The 17,640-nt window shown below is 33.4% G+C and overlaps 1 protein-coding gene across 2 annotated transcripts; it reads left to right on the forward strand.

Annotated features, from left to right (window-relative positions):
• The first annotated feature begins 10,350 nt into the window (after positions 1 to 10,350).
• Positions 10,351 to 13,583, forward strand: LOC106778216 (proline-rich receptor-like protein kinase PERK9). 2 transcript variants are annotated; one of them, XM_014666162.2, is made up of 7 exons: positions 10,351 to 10,626; positions 11,268 to 11,338; positions 11,418 to 11,494; positions 11,610 to 11,757; positions 12,139 to 12,300; positions 12,407 to 12,549; positions 13,402 to 13,583. In XM_014666162.2, the coding sequence occupies exons 3-7, from the start codon at positions 11,481 to 11,483 to the stop codon at positions 13,457 to 13,459; spliced, it is 525 nt and encodes a 174-aa protein (XP_014521648.1). In that variant the 5' UTR covers positions 10,351 to 10,626; positions 11,268 to 11,338; positions 11,418 to 11,480; the 3' UTR covers positions 13,460 to 13,583. The 2 variants fall into 2 exon arrangements, with proteins under 2 accessions (XP_014521648.1, XP_022631842.1); XM_022776121.1 differs by having other exon boundaries at positions 11,425 to 11,494.
• Positions 13,584 to 17,640: the final 4,057 nt, after the last annotated feature.

The raw sequence follows: 17,640 nt of genomic DNA on the forward strand, positions 1-17,640 counted from the left end.
CTAGGTTTGTGCTTGGTGCCAAGATTTGGCAATTTTTGAAATTCTTGGTTTGTAAGATTTAGGGACTGCAATGCATTCTTTAAATCCGGAAATGACGACTGGTGTCAAAATATATGTGCAAGAAATTTTTCAATTTGGTTGGTTTTCAAGCAAACTAATTTGGGTTTTGAGACTTGGATAGGTTTGTGCTTGGTGCCAAGATTTGGCAATTTTTGAAAGACTTGATTTTTTAAAGACTTAGGGGTTGCAATGCACTGTTTATATCCCCAAATAACGAATAGTCTCTAAATATAGGTGCATGAAATTTTTCAATTTGGTTTTTTAAAGAATGCCATGTTTGGTGGTGAGACTTCGCTATGTTGGTGCTTGGTGCCAAGATTTGAGAATTTTTCAAATCCTTGATTTTTTAAACTTAGGTGCTTATTTGAACTCTTAAAATCCCCAAGTGTACACTAGTTTCAAAATGTTGGTGCAAGAAATTTTTCAATTTGGTTGGTTTTCAAGAAAGCCAAGTTTGGTGATCAGACTTGGCTAAGTTGGTGCTTGGTGCCAAGATTTTGGTAATTTTTTAATGTCTTGGTTTTTTAGAGTTAGGGACTGCAGTGCACTCTTTAAATCCAAATATGATGGCTGGGGACAAAATCTAGGTGCAAGAAAAATTTCAATCTGGTTGGTTTTCAAGCAAACTAATTTTGGTTTTGAGACTTGGCTAGGTTTGTGCTTGGTGCCAAGATTTGGCAATTTTTGAAAATCTTAGTTTGTGAGATTTAGGGACTGCAATGCACTCTTTAAATCCCGAAATGACGACTAGTGTCAAAATATAGGTGCACAAAAATTATCAATTTGGTTGGTTTTCAAGCAAGCCTAGTTTGGTGCTGAGAGTTGGCAAAATTGGTGCTTGATGCCAAGGTTTGGAAATTTTTATAAGACTTGGTTTTTTAAACTTAGGGGCTGCAATGCACTCTTTATATCCCCAAATGACGAATAATGTCAAAATATAGGTGCACGAATTTTTTCAATTTGGTTTTTTTCAAGAATGCCATGTTTGGTGGTGAGACTCTCCTATGGTTGGTGCTTGGTGCCATGATTTGAGATTTTTTCAAATCCTTGGATTTTTAAACTTAGGGTCTGATTTACACTCTTAATATCCCTAAGTGTCGACTAGTTTCAAAATCTAGGTGCTAGAAATTTTTCAATTTGGTTGGTTTTCAAGCAAGCCAACTTTGGTGATGAGACTTAGCTAAGCTGGTGCTAGGTGCCAAGATTTTGGAAATTTTTTAAAGTCTTGGTTTTTGAGACTTAGGGACTGCAATTCACTCTTTAAATCCCCTAATGATGACAGGTGTCAAAATCTAGGTGCAAGAAAATTTTCAATTTGGTTGGTTTTCAAGCAAACTAATTTTGGTTTTAAGACTTGGTTAGAGTAGTGCTTGGTGCCAAGATATGGCAATTTTTCAAAGTCTTGGTTTGTGAGATTTAGGGACTGCAATGCACTCTTTAAATCCCGAAATGATGACTGGTGTCAAAATATAGGTGCAAGAAATTTTTCAATTTGGTTGGTTTTCAAGCAAGCCTAGTTTGGTGTTGAGAGTTGGCAAAATTGGTGCTTGATGCCAAGGTTTGGAAATTTTTTAAAGACTTGGTTTTTTAAACTTAGGGGCTGCAATGCACTCTTTAAATCCCCAAATGACGAATAATGTCAAAATATAGGTGCACGAAATTTTTCAATTTGGTTTTTTTCAAGAATGCCATGTTTGGTGGTGAGACTTGGCTTAGTTTGTGCTTGGTGCTAAGATTTGAGAATTTTCCAAATCCTTGGATTTTTAAACATAGGGTCTGATTTGCACTCTTAGTATCCCCAAGTGTTGACTAGTGTCAAAATCTAGGCACAAGAAGTTTTTCAATTTGGTTGGTTTTCAAGCAAGCCTAGTTTGGTGATGAGACTTGGCTTAATTGGTGCTTCGTGCCAAGATTTTTGAAAGTTTTTAAAGTCTTGGTTTTTGAGACTTAGGTACTGCAATGCACTCTTTAAATCCCCAAATGATGACTGGTGTCAAAATCTAGGTGCAAGAAAATTTTCAATTTGGTTGGTTTTCAAGCAAACTAATTTTGGTTTTGAGACTTGGCTAGGTTAGTGCTTGGTGCCATGATTTGGCAATTTTTGAAAGTCTTGATTTTTGAGATTTATGGAATGCAATGCACTCTTAAAATCGTGAAATGACGACTGGTGTCAAAATATAGGTGCAAGAAATTTTTAAATTTGGTTGGTTTTCAAGCAAGCCAAGTTTGGTGCTTGGTGCAAAGAGTTTGGATAGTGTTTGGTGCAAAGATTTTGAAAATTTTTTAAAGTTTTGGTTTTTAAGAGTTAGGGACTACAATGCACTCTTTAAATTCTCAAATGATGACTGGTGTCAAAATATTGATGCAAGAAATTTTTCAATTTGGTTGGTTTTCAAGCAAATTAAGTTTGGTTTTTAGACTTCTCTAGGTTAGTGCTTGGTGCTAAGATTTGGAAATTTTTTAAAGTCTTTGTTTTTTAGATTTTGGGACTGCAATGCACTGTTTAAATCACGAAATGACGACTGGTGTCAAAATATAGGTCCAATATATTTTTCAATTTTGTTGGTTTTCAAGCAAGCCAAGTTTGGTGTTGTTGGTGGTTGATGCCAAGGTTTGGATATTTTTGTAAGAATTAGTTTTTTAGACTTAGGGGCTGCAATGCACTCTTTAAATCACCAAATGATGACTAGTGTCAAAATATAGGTGCACGAAATTTTTCAATTTGGTTTTTTTCAAGAATGCCATGTTTGATGGTGAGACTTCACTATGTTGGTGCTTGGTGCCAATATTTGAGAATTTTTAAAATCCTTGGATTTTTAAACTTAGGGTCAGATTTGCACTCTTAATATCCCGAAGTGTCGACTAGTTTCAAAATCTAGGTGCAAGAAGTTTTTCAATTTGGTTAGTTTTCAAGGAATCCAAGTTTGGTGATGAGACTTGGCTAAGTTTGTGCTTGGTGCCAGGATTTTGGAAATTTTTTAAAGTCTTGGTTTTTTAGACTTAGGGACTCAATGCACTCTTTAAATCCCCAAATGATGACTGGTGTCAAAATCAAGGTGCAAGAAAATTTTCAATTTGGTTAGTTTTCAAGCAAAATAATTTTTGTTGAGACTTGGCTAGGTTAGTGCTTGGTGCCAAGATTTGGCAATTTTTGAAAGTCTTGATTTTTTAGATTTAGGGACTGCAATGCACTCTTTAAATCCCGAAATGACGACTGGTGTCAAAATATAGGTGCAAGAAATTTTTCAATTTGGTTGGTATTCAAGCAAGCCAAGTATGGTGTTGAGACTTACCTAGAATAGTGCTTGGTGCAAAGATTTTTGGAAATTTTTTAAAGTCTTCATTTTTTAAACTTAGGGACAACAATGCACACTTTAAATCCCCAAATGATGACTGCTGTCAAAATCTAGGTGCAAGAAAATTCTCATTTTGGTTTATTTTCCAGCAAACCAAGTTTGGTTGTAAGACTTGGCTAGGTTAGTGCTTGGTGCCAAAATTTGGCAATTTTTGAAAGTCTTGGCTTTTGCATACATTTTGGAACATTCCAAGCATGCTATGGATGCTAGCTGCCTGGACAGGTCTGGGCTTCACTATATGCACAAATGATCCTAATTTGATTAGTGCACTTCAAGTGAACTCTTGAAAAGTAAAGCACAACAAGAGGGCTTAGTCTTAGTACACAATCCACACTCAATATTAAAAGAATACCACCATATCTACCCTGTCTTGATTGGTACAATGTCATCCATAGTAAGTGGTTCACCAGTAATTGGACACTTGCCATAATCCTACACAGTATTTTATTAACAAAGTTTATAGCATGAAATCTCATAATGAATAATATAACCTATGTACCAGCTTGAAGGACTTAGAACCAAACCTAATGTGAAAATCTAAAACAGGGAAATAAAGTAAGAAAAATTTTACAATTAGTTTTATTTACAGAAATAATTTAAAAGAAATCTAACCTTAACAACCTAGAAACTATCTAAAACAGATCAAAAAGTAAAGTGCTATAATATTCCTAATAGCAGCCTAAACAGATCCTATAAAAGAAAGAATTCTAAAGCAAATGCATATTTACAAAGACTAAAACAAGATATGAAAACTTAAAAATTACTAATGCTTAAAACAAGAATTAAGAAAACCAAAACAGAATTACTAACACNTGAAACAACACTTAAAGAAGCTAAAATAGGATCAGGGATAAAAGAAAATTTTTAGGTTTAAATACTTCCCTATGTTTAATGGTAATTTTCAGTTTAATACCCGATTTTAAAAATTTAGACATTAGGTCTTAAAGTTGTCAAAATTGTATGAATTGAGAGTCCTTTCCGTTAAATGGGCAGAAACAAAGTTAACTCTCAACTGACGTGGCAAAGGAATCTTTACTTTTTTTCTCTCTCCTGTGCTTTTTCCTGAAATGCCGCAGCTTTTTCTCTCACGGTCAAATCCCTTTCTTTGAATTTTATTTTGTTTCTTTGGTTGCCTTTCACTAGCAGCGCTTCAAAGTAGAGGAATTCACAAAATCCAAATATAAAACCTTTATCTCTGTAGATGACGATCACAGTCTTACCGCCGACAACTGCCATTCATTCTGGCACTAATCACAATAAAAAAAGAGCTTATTTGTGGTATCACATTCGACAATATGCTCCTCCACTTCCTCAGCCCTTCTTCCTTTCCTGTGGGAGTCACCATATCTGACTCCAAAATCTTCCTGTTCTAAAATCAACAAACATATATGTCCATCACCCTTTACGTGTTGTGGGCGCTGCTATAAGAACATTACTAAGAGGGCATTGATCCCTCTTTCTCTCTCTCAATCTCATCATGAGACTAAACTGCCAATCACTTTGACTGCACCGTCACCTTCGTCGCCGCACCTCAACTACCCCGACACGGTTCATTTGTCACTGCGTTCACGAAACACCGATTCACGGGGCGAGCCCTTTGTGTCGACATCGTCGAAGCTACATCTGATGCACAGATAATGGAGGTACATCATCTCGTGCCCCACGAAAAATCTATCTACTCCATCAACGACGACGTTGATATTATCGTTTAGTAGGCTCCACATCATTTGCAAACCTCTCCACGCGCCTATTGAAGATGGTCCTGAACTATATTGCCTCACCTCCACAACGACCGATGAAGACTTGGTGAAGATGATCAACGACTAGGACAGCACCGCCGCCACCACCATCTTCTTCGTCGACGAAGACGTTGGAATTCTCGTTTGGAAGGCGCGAAATCACTCGTGGACCTTTCCACGCACCTCCTGAAGTGTATTGAAATTTTAAATTTGAACATCGACGCGAAGGGAAGGACAGTGACAGTGCAGAGTGACGTGTCGTTGAGACAGATCATAACTCCGGCCGGAGAGAATGGCTTGGCCTTGCCTTATGCGTCGTATTGGTGGGGTTTAATGATTGGTGGAATGATGGGACCATGTGCTTCAACGATTGGTGGAATGATGGGAACAGGTGCTCATGGAAGCACATTGTAGGGCAAAGGAAGCGCAGTTAATGAGTCTGTGGTAGAGTTGTGAATCGTTACTCCTACTGGACATGGAGATGGCTATGCTAAGGTTCGACCATTAACCAATCTCACCCTTCTCTCGATGGTAAAGAGAGTAAAAAATTGCTAATGATATAGAAGAGAGAGGAAAAGTTGCATGTTGCAAGAAATCAGAAGAGAGAGAAGAAAAAAATGAAGATTTGATAGCCACGTCAGCACAGAGTTAATTATGTTTCCATCAATTTAACGGAAGAGATGTGATTGATACAATTTATGCCACATTGGAACCATATAGAGACATTTTTAAATCTGGGTACTAAACTGAACATTACCTCTAAACATGGGAATGAAACAAGCATTTAAACCATTTTTTTATACACAACTATGAATTCTAAAAAAAAAACAAAGTCTAGTCTATAACCTAAAACAGATTATACAAGCATCAAAGACTAAATATTTACAAACTAGAAGCAAATATTTACAAACTGAAACAATATGGCTATTTACACTACCTATGAGGTAAATATTTACAAACATACAGACTTGAAATGAACACAACTCAGAAAAAAAAATTACCTCTAATTTCTACAACAAAAACACATGCTAACATAGCTATATCAAAGGTAAAAGAAAAAAATTGAACCTATACCTTCTCACCCCCACACTTAAGAGGCACATTTTCCTCAATGTGTGAGTGAGTAAGGCTCATAAACAGCACAAACATATATACAGATCAATCAACCACAAATTTACACAAAAACAGAATTTAAAGAACAAGAATTGTACAAATCAGAACTGAAAAGCTAATCACACTTGAACACATAGTATACATGTACATAACAAACAGCCACAACTTTATACAAAACAGAATTGAAAAATATTAAAACTGAGCTTGAAATATGTACAAAACAGAAACTGCAAAACACAAAAAGAATAAGAATTGAGAAAGAACATAAGCAAGACCTAAAGCTAAAACTACAAAGCTAAAAAGAAAAAGAAAACTTGTTCAGATTAGCCATAGATCAAAATTGATTCTTTTTATTTTTATATAAAACATCTTATGTTGTACTCTACTATTTACTATACTTACTAGGACTACTCTAACTATCAGAAAAAACCTATAACTATAATTGGAGAAAAAGGAAGAGAATTGGCTTGTTGGCTTTAGTCTATTGTGCTCAGTCACTCTCTTCAGCAGTGTATCCATGGTTGCTTTGAAGGCTAGCAACTGGTTTTGCACTCTCCAAGCACCTTGTTGCAGCATCCAGGACTCCACAACAAAAATTTCCTCTAACATTTTACGATGATCAAACAGATTAGGCATAACAGGCAACTCATGTAAAATATTGAAAACAGTGTGCAATTCAGATAGACCATTAGTAAGATCAAGATCAGAGTTAACCTGGACTGGTTCATCAAAAATAGTCTCACCAGTATACACACACTCAGAGGTTGAATCAACACATGCTGAAAGACTATCATCAATTGAAACAGTGTCAAAGTCAGTCCATAAATCTGAAACGGCCATAGATATATCAATGTGTTCTATGTTAAATGCTGAATCAAGATTATGAGGATGCATAACAGAAATAGGATCCAAAGCAGGTTCTATGGGTTCAACTTTAAACAGATCAAAAGAATTAAAATGATGTTGAACCTCATCAATATTAATTGGAATATTCAATTCAGAGAAAACTTGTAGTGGTTGCAACTCAAAACCTGTGCTCACAGCAGATTCACTAGCTTCATTAGGACAACCACTCAATTTGGCTAACAAGGTCCTGGCTTCAGAAATTGTCTTATCCATCATGGATCCTCCAGTTGCAGTATCCACATAGAATCTGTCTTGCATGCTCAATCCATTAAGAAAGTGCAAGATGAGCACGTGCTCACTGATTTGATGCTCTGGACATGAAGCACACAGCTAGTTTAACCTGTCCTAGTACTCCCTCAATGTCTCTCCTTGCAGTTGCATAATGGAGCTAATTTTCCTCTGTTTGGAGAGTGTTGTTGAGGCTGGGAAGAACTTCTAAAGAAAACTCCTCTACATTTCAACCCAGGCAGTGAGTGGCTCTGAATCAGTTTTGTTGTAGAACCAATCCTTGGTTGCATCCCCCAAAGAGAAAGGAAGTGTCCTCAACTTGGCCCATTCTACGAGGAAAGAAAACGTGCCACGAGGCTATAGTGATTGGTGAAGGGTGCTTTGGTGGAGGAATGAAAAATCTAATCTGGAAAAATGAGAGAAATGGTAATGTGATGGGAGGTGGCTAGAGATCCTTTGGGATTTTCTAGCCTTGACTTTCAAGGAATTCAACTCTGGAGTTCTCTTTACACAAAATTTAATTCAATATCTCAAATATAATTACAAGAGGTGTTGGCATGTTTATATATAGGACTAAAAGTCCCACATGCCTAACACATTTTACACATGTCTAATAAAAATAAATGAAATACTAAACTAAGAAAATTAGGCTTGGGCCTAAGTCATCATCCCCTCCTCCTTGGAGAGGATTTATCCTCAAATTTGATGGTTCATCTAAGAACTTATTTTTTGTAGACTCCAAACAAGTTCCTTCTGGATCAAAGATTAATCTGCAATTAGCATCAAACATATCTCTAATCCGGAAAAATGAGAGAAATGGTAATTTGATGGAAGGTGGCTAGAGATCCTTTGGGATTTTCTAACCTTGACTTTCAAGGAATTAAACTCTGGAGTTCTCTCTACACAAAATTTAATTCAATATCTCAAATATAATTACAAGAGGTGTTGGCATGTTTATACATAAGACTAAAAGTCCCACATGCCTAACACATTTTACACATGTCTAATAAAAATAAATGAAATACTAAACTAAGAAAATTGGACTTGGACCTAAGTCATCATCCCCTCTCCCTTGGAGAGGATTTATCCTCAAATTTGATGGTTCATCTAAAGACTTATTTTTTGTAGACTCCAAACAAGTTCCTTCTAGATCAAAGATTAATATGCAATTAGTATCAAACATATCTCTAATTAGCTTTATTTGACCCAACAAGATGTAAAGAGAAATATGTGTAGAAGAAAGTTTCCTAAATTTGAAATTTTCAAAATTATGATTACAAAGAAAGAAACCTTAGTTCATTTGAAAATTTACTTTTGTCTTAAGTTAATGATAACTAAAAAGGTAACTCTAACTATGTTTTTGATTGCCATGTTTTAGAAGTTACAATTTTTGAAAAGATGTAATGGCAATTTCTTGAAAAGAAAAGATAAATATGAAACATTCAATAACAAATAGAAAAAAATGAAAGATTAGAAAACGTCCCCTTAAAAGTTTGGATTCTGTTATGAGTGCAGAAGAAATTGCCCTCAATTACTCTTTCTTCTCTTTCTTCCCTTAAACGTCCTCTTCCATTTCTTCCCTTTCAATTTCTTCTTTCTCTTCCTCTTCTTTTCTCTTTTTCTCTCTTATTTTCTCTTCTTCTCTTCTCTCTCTTTCTTCCTCTTCTCTTTCTTCCTCTTCTATTTCTTCTTCTCTTCTTTTTCTCTTTATAATCTCTCAATCCTATATTTGTGTCTTCCCATTGCCTCTTAAGTTATTCTAAAAACTCACTTTCTCCACAAGAAAACCCACTTAAATTTTGAATAAATGACTTTCCTTATCTAATAAACTCTTTCATAAGTTCTAAATTTCTTTGAATATCTAGTTTCTTCTTAAACAAGCTTTTAATTCTTTCTAATCACAAATTGAAGATTTTCTACCTATCATGATATTGTCTTTCATCCCACCATTCTTTTGCATGCTTTTCAAATATAGAAATGTATTCCTCGCTGGCCGACATCCCCTATTTTACTATGTGATATCTCCTAATGAGGTGCTACTATAATTATACCGAACGTAGCCTAACTCTTAAGAACTTCATGGTTAAGCGTGCTTAGCCTAGAGTAATTATGGGATGGATGACCTTTCGGGAAGTTTTCTCGGAAAGTGTGTGAGTGAGGACAAAACACACTGGAAAGCCTCGTGTTGATATGTGGGGGCAGTCAGCAGTCCCTGTAAGTTGTCGGGGCGTTACAAATGGTATCAGAGCCTAGCCTCTCCCAGTACGGTGTGGTTTGAGGACGAACCAGACGGAAGCTGGTGGGCATGTGACACCCGGGCACTGACGAGGGCGGGGAGTGATCGCCGGTGCAAGAAGCATGGTGCAGGGGGCACGGACAAGGAGCGGCTCCTGGCAGGCTTCGAGTGAAAGGGGCACATGGACGAATTGAACATACACCGGAATGAGAGGGATCTGGAGATTGTATAGGTATGAGACTATACAGTTGAAGGATAGCTTAAAGGAATTGATTTGGCTACTCATATCAACAAATGCATTTGCTTTTCGGTAGCCTCGTGTTGATATGTGGGGGCAGTCAGCAGTCCCTGTAAGTTGCCGGGGCATTACAAATGGTATTTAGGCGTTACAATAACGGTCACGATCATGATCACACACTAGTGGAAAAAAAGCATTATATGACAAACCTACTATGACGGATGAAAATCACTAATCATAATAAGTTGATATTATGACGGAGTTTTAAAAATCAGTTATAATATATAATGTGGTGACACCCTTGTAAATAATTTTAAAATGTATTATAATATAGTTATAAATATTCGTCATAATATAAAATGCGTGGAGAAAGTTAAAAATATTTTATAACGTAGTAATGGAAAGCTATTATAATATATAAAAAGGGTGAAACATTTATTAATTTATTATAATCAGTCATAATATCTCTTTATTTCACAGATATTCAGTCTCGTTGTCTCTAATTGTCGTTCACTCTTCTTTCCATCACTCTCGTTGAGATCATCGCAAGCTCTAATTTCTTTTGTGCTTTCATCACTCTCTTCACTCTCGTTCGTGCTTTTGTTACTCTCGTTTGTGATTTCATCACTCGTTCGTGCTTTCATCACTCTCGTTCGTGCTTTCATCTCTCCTGTTCGTGCTTTCATCACTTTCGTTCCCCTTTCGGAGTTCACCGGTCATCGAATAGGAGTTTGCTTACACCTTCATCAGGTTTTCCTCTTATTTGGTTTGCTTTTTCCTCTCAATACTCAAAATCTGCCAATTTGTTTGTTACCAAATACACAGAGAAAGGGGAAATAAGAAAGGAAAAGAGAAGAGGGATGGGTTAGGCATATATAGCAGTTAACACTTGTTAATTTGTGGTTTCGGCCTCTTCTAGTATTCTTGTTTCAGTTGAATGATGGATTTTCTGACCAGTAGAGTGAGTTAGAGCCATGGATGATGAATCCCAGAAATATCCACCGAGTTTTTCTTTTCTAGTATTTTGGCTTTCTGCTCGTTTGTTTTCTTTATTGCTTATCCTCTGTACACCAATTGAATAAAGGTAGAAAGAGTCACGTGTGTGAGAAAATGCAGATAAGAGTTGTTATTAGTGAGTGACAGACATGCACACAATCACATTAACAAATATCCACAATTGTATGCTTAAATAAAATCTTTTAAGTAGTTTTTTTTCTGATAAAGGAGGGATCATAAAAGAAATTGCAGAAACAGTGGAGTGCATTCAAACTGAGTCATAATTCTAGAATTATAATAATTTCACAGCTCTACAATGGTAATATCAAGAAATCATCTAATGCTTAGAGATGTTGTATTATTATTAATCCTGTTGAATGTCATGAACATTTCAGGCAACCCTCGGATCATTCACAGGGATATCAAGTCGTCAAACATTCTTTTAGATTTCAATTATGAAGCTAAGGTATCTGTCATTCTACTTATTCAAAAAGCTTGTTCTATGTGTATCAATCAAAATCTTGTACTATAATTTTTAATGTCAGGTCTCAGATTTTGGGCTAGCCAAATTAGCTCTTGATGCAAATACGCATATTACCACGCGTGTCATGGGAACTTTTGGGTGAGCATTCATTGATATGTCTCCAAACTTCTCTTTTCTTTTTCACTGTATCATTTTCCATTCAAACTATTAAGAGCAAAATGTGTATTAACATTGATTTCCACCCTCATGTAAGGTATGTTGCCCCTGAATATGCTTCAAGTGGTAAATTGACTGAGAAGTCTGATGCATATTCTTTTGGAATTGTGCTTTCGGAGCTAATTACCAGGCGGAAGCCAGTAGATGTATCCCAACCTTTGGGAGATGAAAGCCTAGTTGAATGGGTATCGAAAAATGCTTCTTTTTCTAGTATTGCTTTGCTATCATTTTGTGAATCTTGAGAGAGAAGCCTAATATCAGTGTCTATTAAAACATATGTTTGGGGTTAAAGTCTATTTCTTGATTTTGCTTTACTTCCCTTCGGAAATTGCATCACTTATCATAGTTACTGAAGTCTGATAAGGATGACAAAATGCTTACTATTTGCAAAACTTGTAGAACAACCATGGTTTCAATCAAGCTAAAAGAATGGAATGTATTGGTTTCAAGTGTGTTTGTGTCAATAGTTGCATGCATGAACGAAAGCATAAAATTATACAGTTTAATAGTCAGAAACTGTCTAAACTTGTAAAATTCAAACATATTGATACAACTATATTTTTCAGGCTCGGCCTTTACTAAGTCATGCAATTGATACTGAGGAGTTCAGTAGTTTGGCAAATCAAAGCCTAGAAAAGAGTTACATTGAGAGTGAATTGTACTGCATGGTTGAGGTTGCTGCAGCTTGTGTGCGGCATTCAGCTTCAAAGAGACCTCGCATGGGACAGGTAGACATTAGATGTTGGAAAAACTGCAAAATGTTGTTTTGGATTATACCAACAAGTAAATGCACAAAGTACTGACATGGTTTTCCTGAATTGTTATGTTTCATAGGTTGTTAGAGCTTTTGATAGCTTAGGAGGTTCTGATCTAACTAATGGAATGCAACTTGGGGAAAGTGAGGTGTTTGACTCTGCACAACAATATGAAGAAATAAGATTATTTCACAGCTCTACAATCGTTTCTTCAACAGCATGGTAGTGACAAAGATATCAAGAAATACTCAACCTAATAAGGGTTTATCATTTATGAGACTTGTCAATTAAGGGAAGTAAAAACGTTTTTTTATTCTCTGAGGATATTCCATTTTTGTAATTGAACTGACTTTCATTCGCATTGTAAAATTATGATTGCTTCATTTTCCTCCTTGTTTTTTTTTTTTTCTTTCTAACTAGTAATCTTCATGTCTATTTTGAGATTAGATATCTAACTTATGATGTAAATTATAAACCTTCATTCACAAAATTTGAGTAAGGGACAATATAGTATGTGTCCAAAGCCAACTGATATATTAATAAATTCTGATTAGATATCACTAGTACTTGTCCAAAACCAAGTGAAATATTAACACATACTGATTAGATGTCTCTAGTAATAGTCCAAAGCCAACTGTCATGATTTAACCAAATTCTTACACTCACTCAAGGTAGAGTTTGTTATGCTTTAAACTTGCTATGGGTAGAAAACCCACAAACATGAAACAAATAACTTATTTCATCTAATTCTGTTTGGACATGGAGGGGAAAATGAAGGTATTGATTTACAGAGTAGGTGTTACCTGAGCATCTTAACATGATATATAGTTAATCTGAAGTGTAATAAAAAACAGATTAAAAGTTCTTTTAACTTATTCTGAATATCTCCCTGTTGCAGCACCTCTACTGCATACTCCTTATTTTGATAGGAAGAAAGCTCATTTTTCTCAGAAGATGTGATTGTTGTGCCGGATAATTTTAATTGTTATGGGCTATAGCTAAAGAGTTAACATGCAATTTGTATACGTTTTAATATGCAAAAGATATTTTAATTCCATGTACATTCTGGAACAGGTGCTGGATTTTATCTCAATGCCACACAAGAGAAATGGAAAAATTGGCGCATGTATGACTATGTTGTCAAGGAATTGCCAAAGCTTCTCAGTGATAATTTTCCACAGCTCGAAACATCAAAGGCTTCTATATTTGGTCATTCTATGGGTGGGCATGGTGCTCTGACTATCTACCTGAAGAATCAGGATAAGTATGAGATTTTGATGATTATGCAACTGAAAACTTAAAGTTAAAGAGCTAGATTGAAAATATTTGAATTTCTTGAAAATAATGGATAATTTTACTATTAAGCAACATATGGTTTTTATGAGTTACCTTCCCTAACTATGATATGACACGTTAATAAATTTATATGCTACATGCTCATTGTACAGGTATTACTATTATTTTATTTGTCTGCAAATACACTGTACAAGTTTTTTATTAGTTAACTTCCTATTGGATTTTTTTATACTAATGATGAATTTTTATTTCTTGCGTTCACTTTGCATCGAGGTTAGTGGCTTAAGATATTTTTCAGGATATGTGGTACTCTAGATGTGATGTGTATAATGCTTATCTTTTATATGTACTTATTTATGTAGTGCTCTTTAACATCATGTATTACAATTATTCCACAATGATAATAAACTATCATCTATCACGTTTAATATTTTATCTTACACTTTACCAGGGGATTTAAAGCTCTAAAGCAAACTGTGAAGCTCTATTATAGACTTGGAAGGTATAAAGAGATGATGGAAGTCTACAGGAAGATGTTTACTTACATTAAGTCAGCATTGACTCGTAACTATAGTGAAAAATGCATAAACAACATTATGGACTATGTCTCAGGTTCAGCTAGCCAGAACTTTGGTCTTCTGCGGGAGTTCTACCAGACAACTCTAAAAGCCCTTGAAGAAGCAGAGAATGAGGTCAATACATTTAGACATTATCTTTGGCTAGTGGTATATTTCATTAATGCAGCCTTATGTTTTTGTTTTTTTTTTTTTTTTAATGTTATTAGTAGAGACTATGGATTAAAACAAATCTTAAGCTTTGTAAGATCTTCTTTGATATTGGGGAATATGGACGAATGAGTAAGGTAATGCATTATTATTTTGTAAATGATGTAGCCTTTGTCCAACTCAATTCTAATGTTTGTTTACCTATTGGTATCCAGTAGTTGAGTAATTTAATGATTTTGTTGAACACTATCAGATCTTGAAAGAACTTCACAAATCTTGTCAAAGGGAAGATGGCACGGATGATTAGTTTAAATGAGAATGCCTTAAAATGTCAATGATTAGTTTAAGCTTTCATAAAGGATTTTGGTTTAATGTATCTTCATTTGCTAGGAATGAATATTTTCTGCTTATTATGTAATAAAAGATTATTTTTGAATATTTTATGATAGGTGAACAATGTATGTAATAAAAAAATATTTTTAAAAAGTATATATTATGATAGGTGAACAATTATTTGTCATAATATGTTCTACATATTATGATAGGTGAAAGAACCATCGTCATAAAATACTACATATTATGATAGGTAAAGTCGTTATATTATGATGGATAAGTGAAAATCTGTCATAATATTCTGGACCTATTATGATAGGTGACCAAAAGTCCGTCATAATACATTGGACCTATTATGATGGACTTTTCTGTCCGTCATAATATGCACAGGACCTATTATGATGCCCATAACTATGATACCAAGATATCCGTTATAATAGGTCATTTTTACCCGTCATAAAAAACAATTTTTCTACTAGTGACGGTCACGATGATGATGATCATGATAATGATCACATTGAGGATGATCACGATCATGATCGCACTATAATACATGTTAATATCAAATTCAAAGTATTTAGAGTCTATTTTGACAAACTTTTTCATAAGCACTTGCAGAGGAAAAATATGAAATGAATTTCTCCATAAGTTAAAAATAAAATTTTAGAAAAATTGAGTTTTTACAAATTAACTTTTGTAGAAACAAATTTCAATTATCCTTCTAATATTGTTTAAGGTTAATATCTATATTTATAGCAGTTCATATCTGACTGAAATAAAATACTCTGAAGTTCATATAGAAGTATAAGATTATAGTATGTAATACAAATAAACATTTCATATTTACTTAGTGCAGTAGAAGCGTGACATGTATATGATTAAACTCAGATTTTAATAGTGTAGAGATTCCTGAAACTTTAATTGGTCTTTTATCCCATTTTCTAATGTACTTTTTCCTTTTTGTCTCTCCACACTGAATCTCGGTGACCATCTTTATCATTTGTGCACAAAGTTCCAATTTGTGAAACACTGCATTTTTATTTATTGGTCCTCCCTCCATTAAAGCCATTTACTTACAAAACTTTATTGTTTTTTCTGTGTGGACGAGTCCAGAAAAATATTTACATAGAAATTTAAAAGATATGCATAATGATATTTTGATAATATTTTTTTTACAATATTTTAACATCATTAACGTGTTATTTTGTGAGTGGTTCAAAATTATTCTAAAATTAATAATAATAATTATAAACATGAATCAATCTAAGAATGACATGTAAATGGTGTTAAAATGTTGTCAAAGTAAGATAATAATATTTTCATAACATTTTAACACTATCTACATGTTATCATGTAATTGGTTCATATTGGTGTTTATGATTATTATTATTGATTGTAGAGTAATTTTGAACCAATCAAAAAATGATACACAGATAATGTTAAAATATTATCAAAACAAATGTTGTCAAAATATGATAATCCTTTTATTATATATAAACTAATTCAAATTCAAATGTATGCATAAACTAATCTTGTTTTTGTTGTACTTCGATATCATTCTATCATTTTTGTTAGTGTCTTAAATATGTTTGTTGAAAATTTAGGATTGACAATATATATTTTTTATAATTATAAATACAAGTAGAGTTATCAGTCAAGAAATGTAAATTATTTAACCCAATAACAAATAAACCATTGTGATAAATGGGTTTCATAAGTGACAAGTCTTAAAAAAAAAATGAAGTGTGAAAATAAATCTACAAAACATTTTAAAGAGAACTTTTAGTTTGATTAAATAAATTTCTGGTATTTTTCTTTTTCGTAGTTCCCAACCTATTTAGTGTTTTGTGCATATCTTTAACATAAGTTTTTTATTCTATAATAGGTGTTATTTCATTAATTTTTTTATTCCAATTATGTCGTGACTGCATATCAGAGTTAATTTTTGATTTTCTGAATTTTAATTTTCTGAATTTTTCTTTAATTTTTTGAATAAGATTTTCAGTACTTCAACTGTATTTAGGGATAGTAATCCAAATAAAATCTTAATATAATTAAGCTAACTTTAGATCCAAAATTTCAGTAAAAAAATAAGTAATCACAAATTATGTTTAGATAATTTTGATTACATAAGTTGTTATTTATTACAATTGTTAAGTTTAAAAAAAATTCTCCCACGTTTAAATATTTTAGTAATGAAATTATTTTATACAATATCATACTTTTGCTAACTTTAATTAAACACTTAAAAATAAAAAAATAATTAAATCAAGGCAAAATACATCGATAGTTTATATAGAAATTTATTGTAAAAAATTTCATAATTGACAAGTCTTAAAAAAAATTAAAAGTGTGAAAATAAATCTACAAACATTTTAAAGGGACAAAGTATATAAATATATTTTAAAATTAAATAAATAATTTTTATTTATGTGTTAAAATTCGGGGGCCACCCATTACTATGCAAACTAAGCTATGCCAGTGGAATTGATTACGTCAATATATTGTTATTCTAAATTATATTTATAAACAAATTAATAGAACTTTTAGTTTTATGAAATAAAATTTCTGGTATTTTTCTTTTTCGTAGTTCCTAACCTATTTAGTGTTTTGTGCATATCTTTAACATAAGTTTTTTATTCTATAATAGGTGTTATTTCATTAATTTTTTTATTCCAATTATGTCGTGACTGCATATGAGAGTTAATTTTTGATTTTCTAAATTTTAATTCTCTAAATTTTTCTTTAATTTTTTGAATAAGATTTTCGGTACTTCAACTTTATTTAAGGATAGTAATCCAAATAAAATCTTAATATAATTAAGTTAACTTTAAATCCAAAATTTCAGTAAAAAATAAGTAATCACAAGTTATGTTTAGATAATTTTGATTACATAAGTTGTTATTTATTACAATTGTTAAGTTTAAAAAAATTCTCCCACGTTTAGATATTTTAGCAA

The sequence above is a fragment of the Vigna radiata genome, unplaced genomic scaffold (genome assembly GCF_000741045.1).
Source record: "Vigna radiata var. radiata cultivar VC1973A unplaced genomic scaffold, Vradiata_ver6 scaffold_247, whole genome shotgun sequence".
In the NCBI taxonomy this organism is placed as follows: domain Eukaryota; kingdom Viridiplantae; phylum Streptophyta; class Magnoliopsida; order Fabales; family Fabaceae; genus Vigna; species Vigna radiata.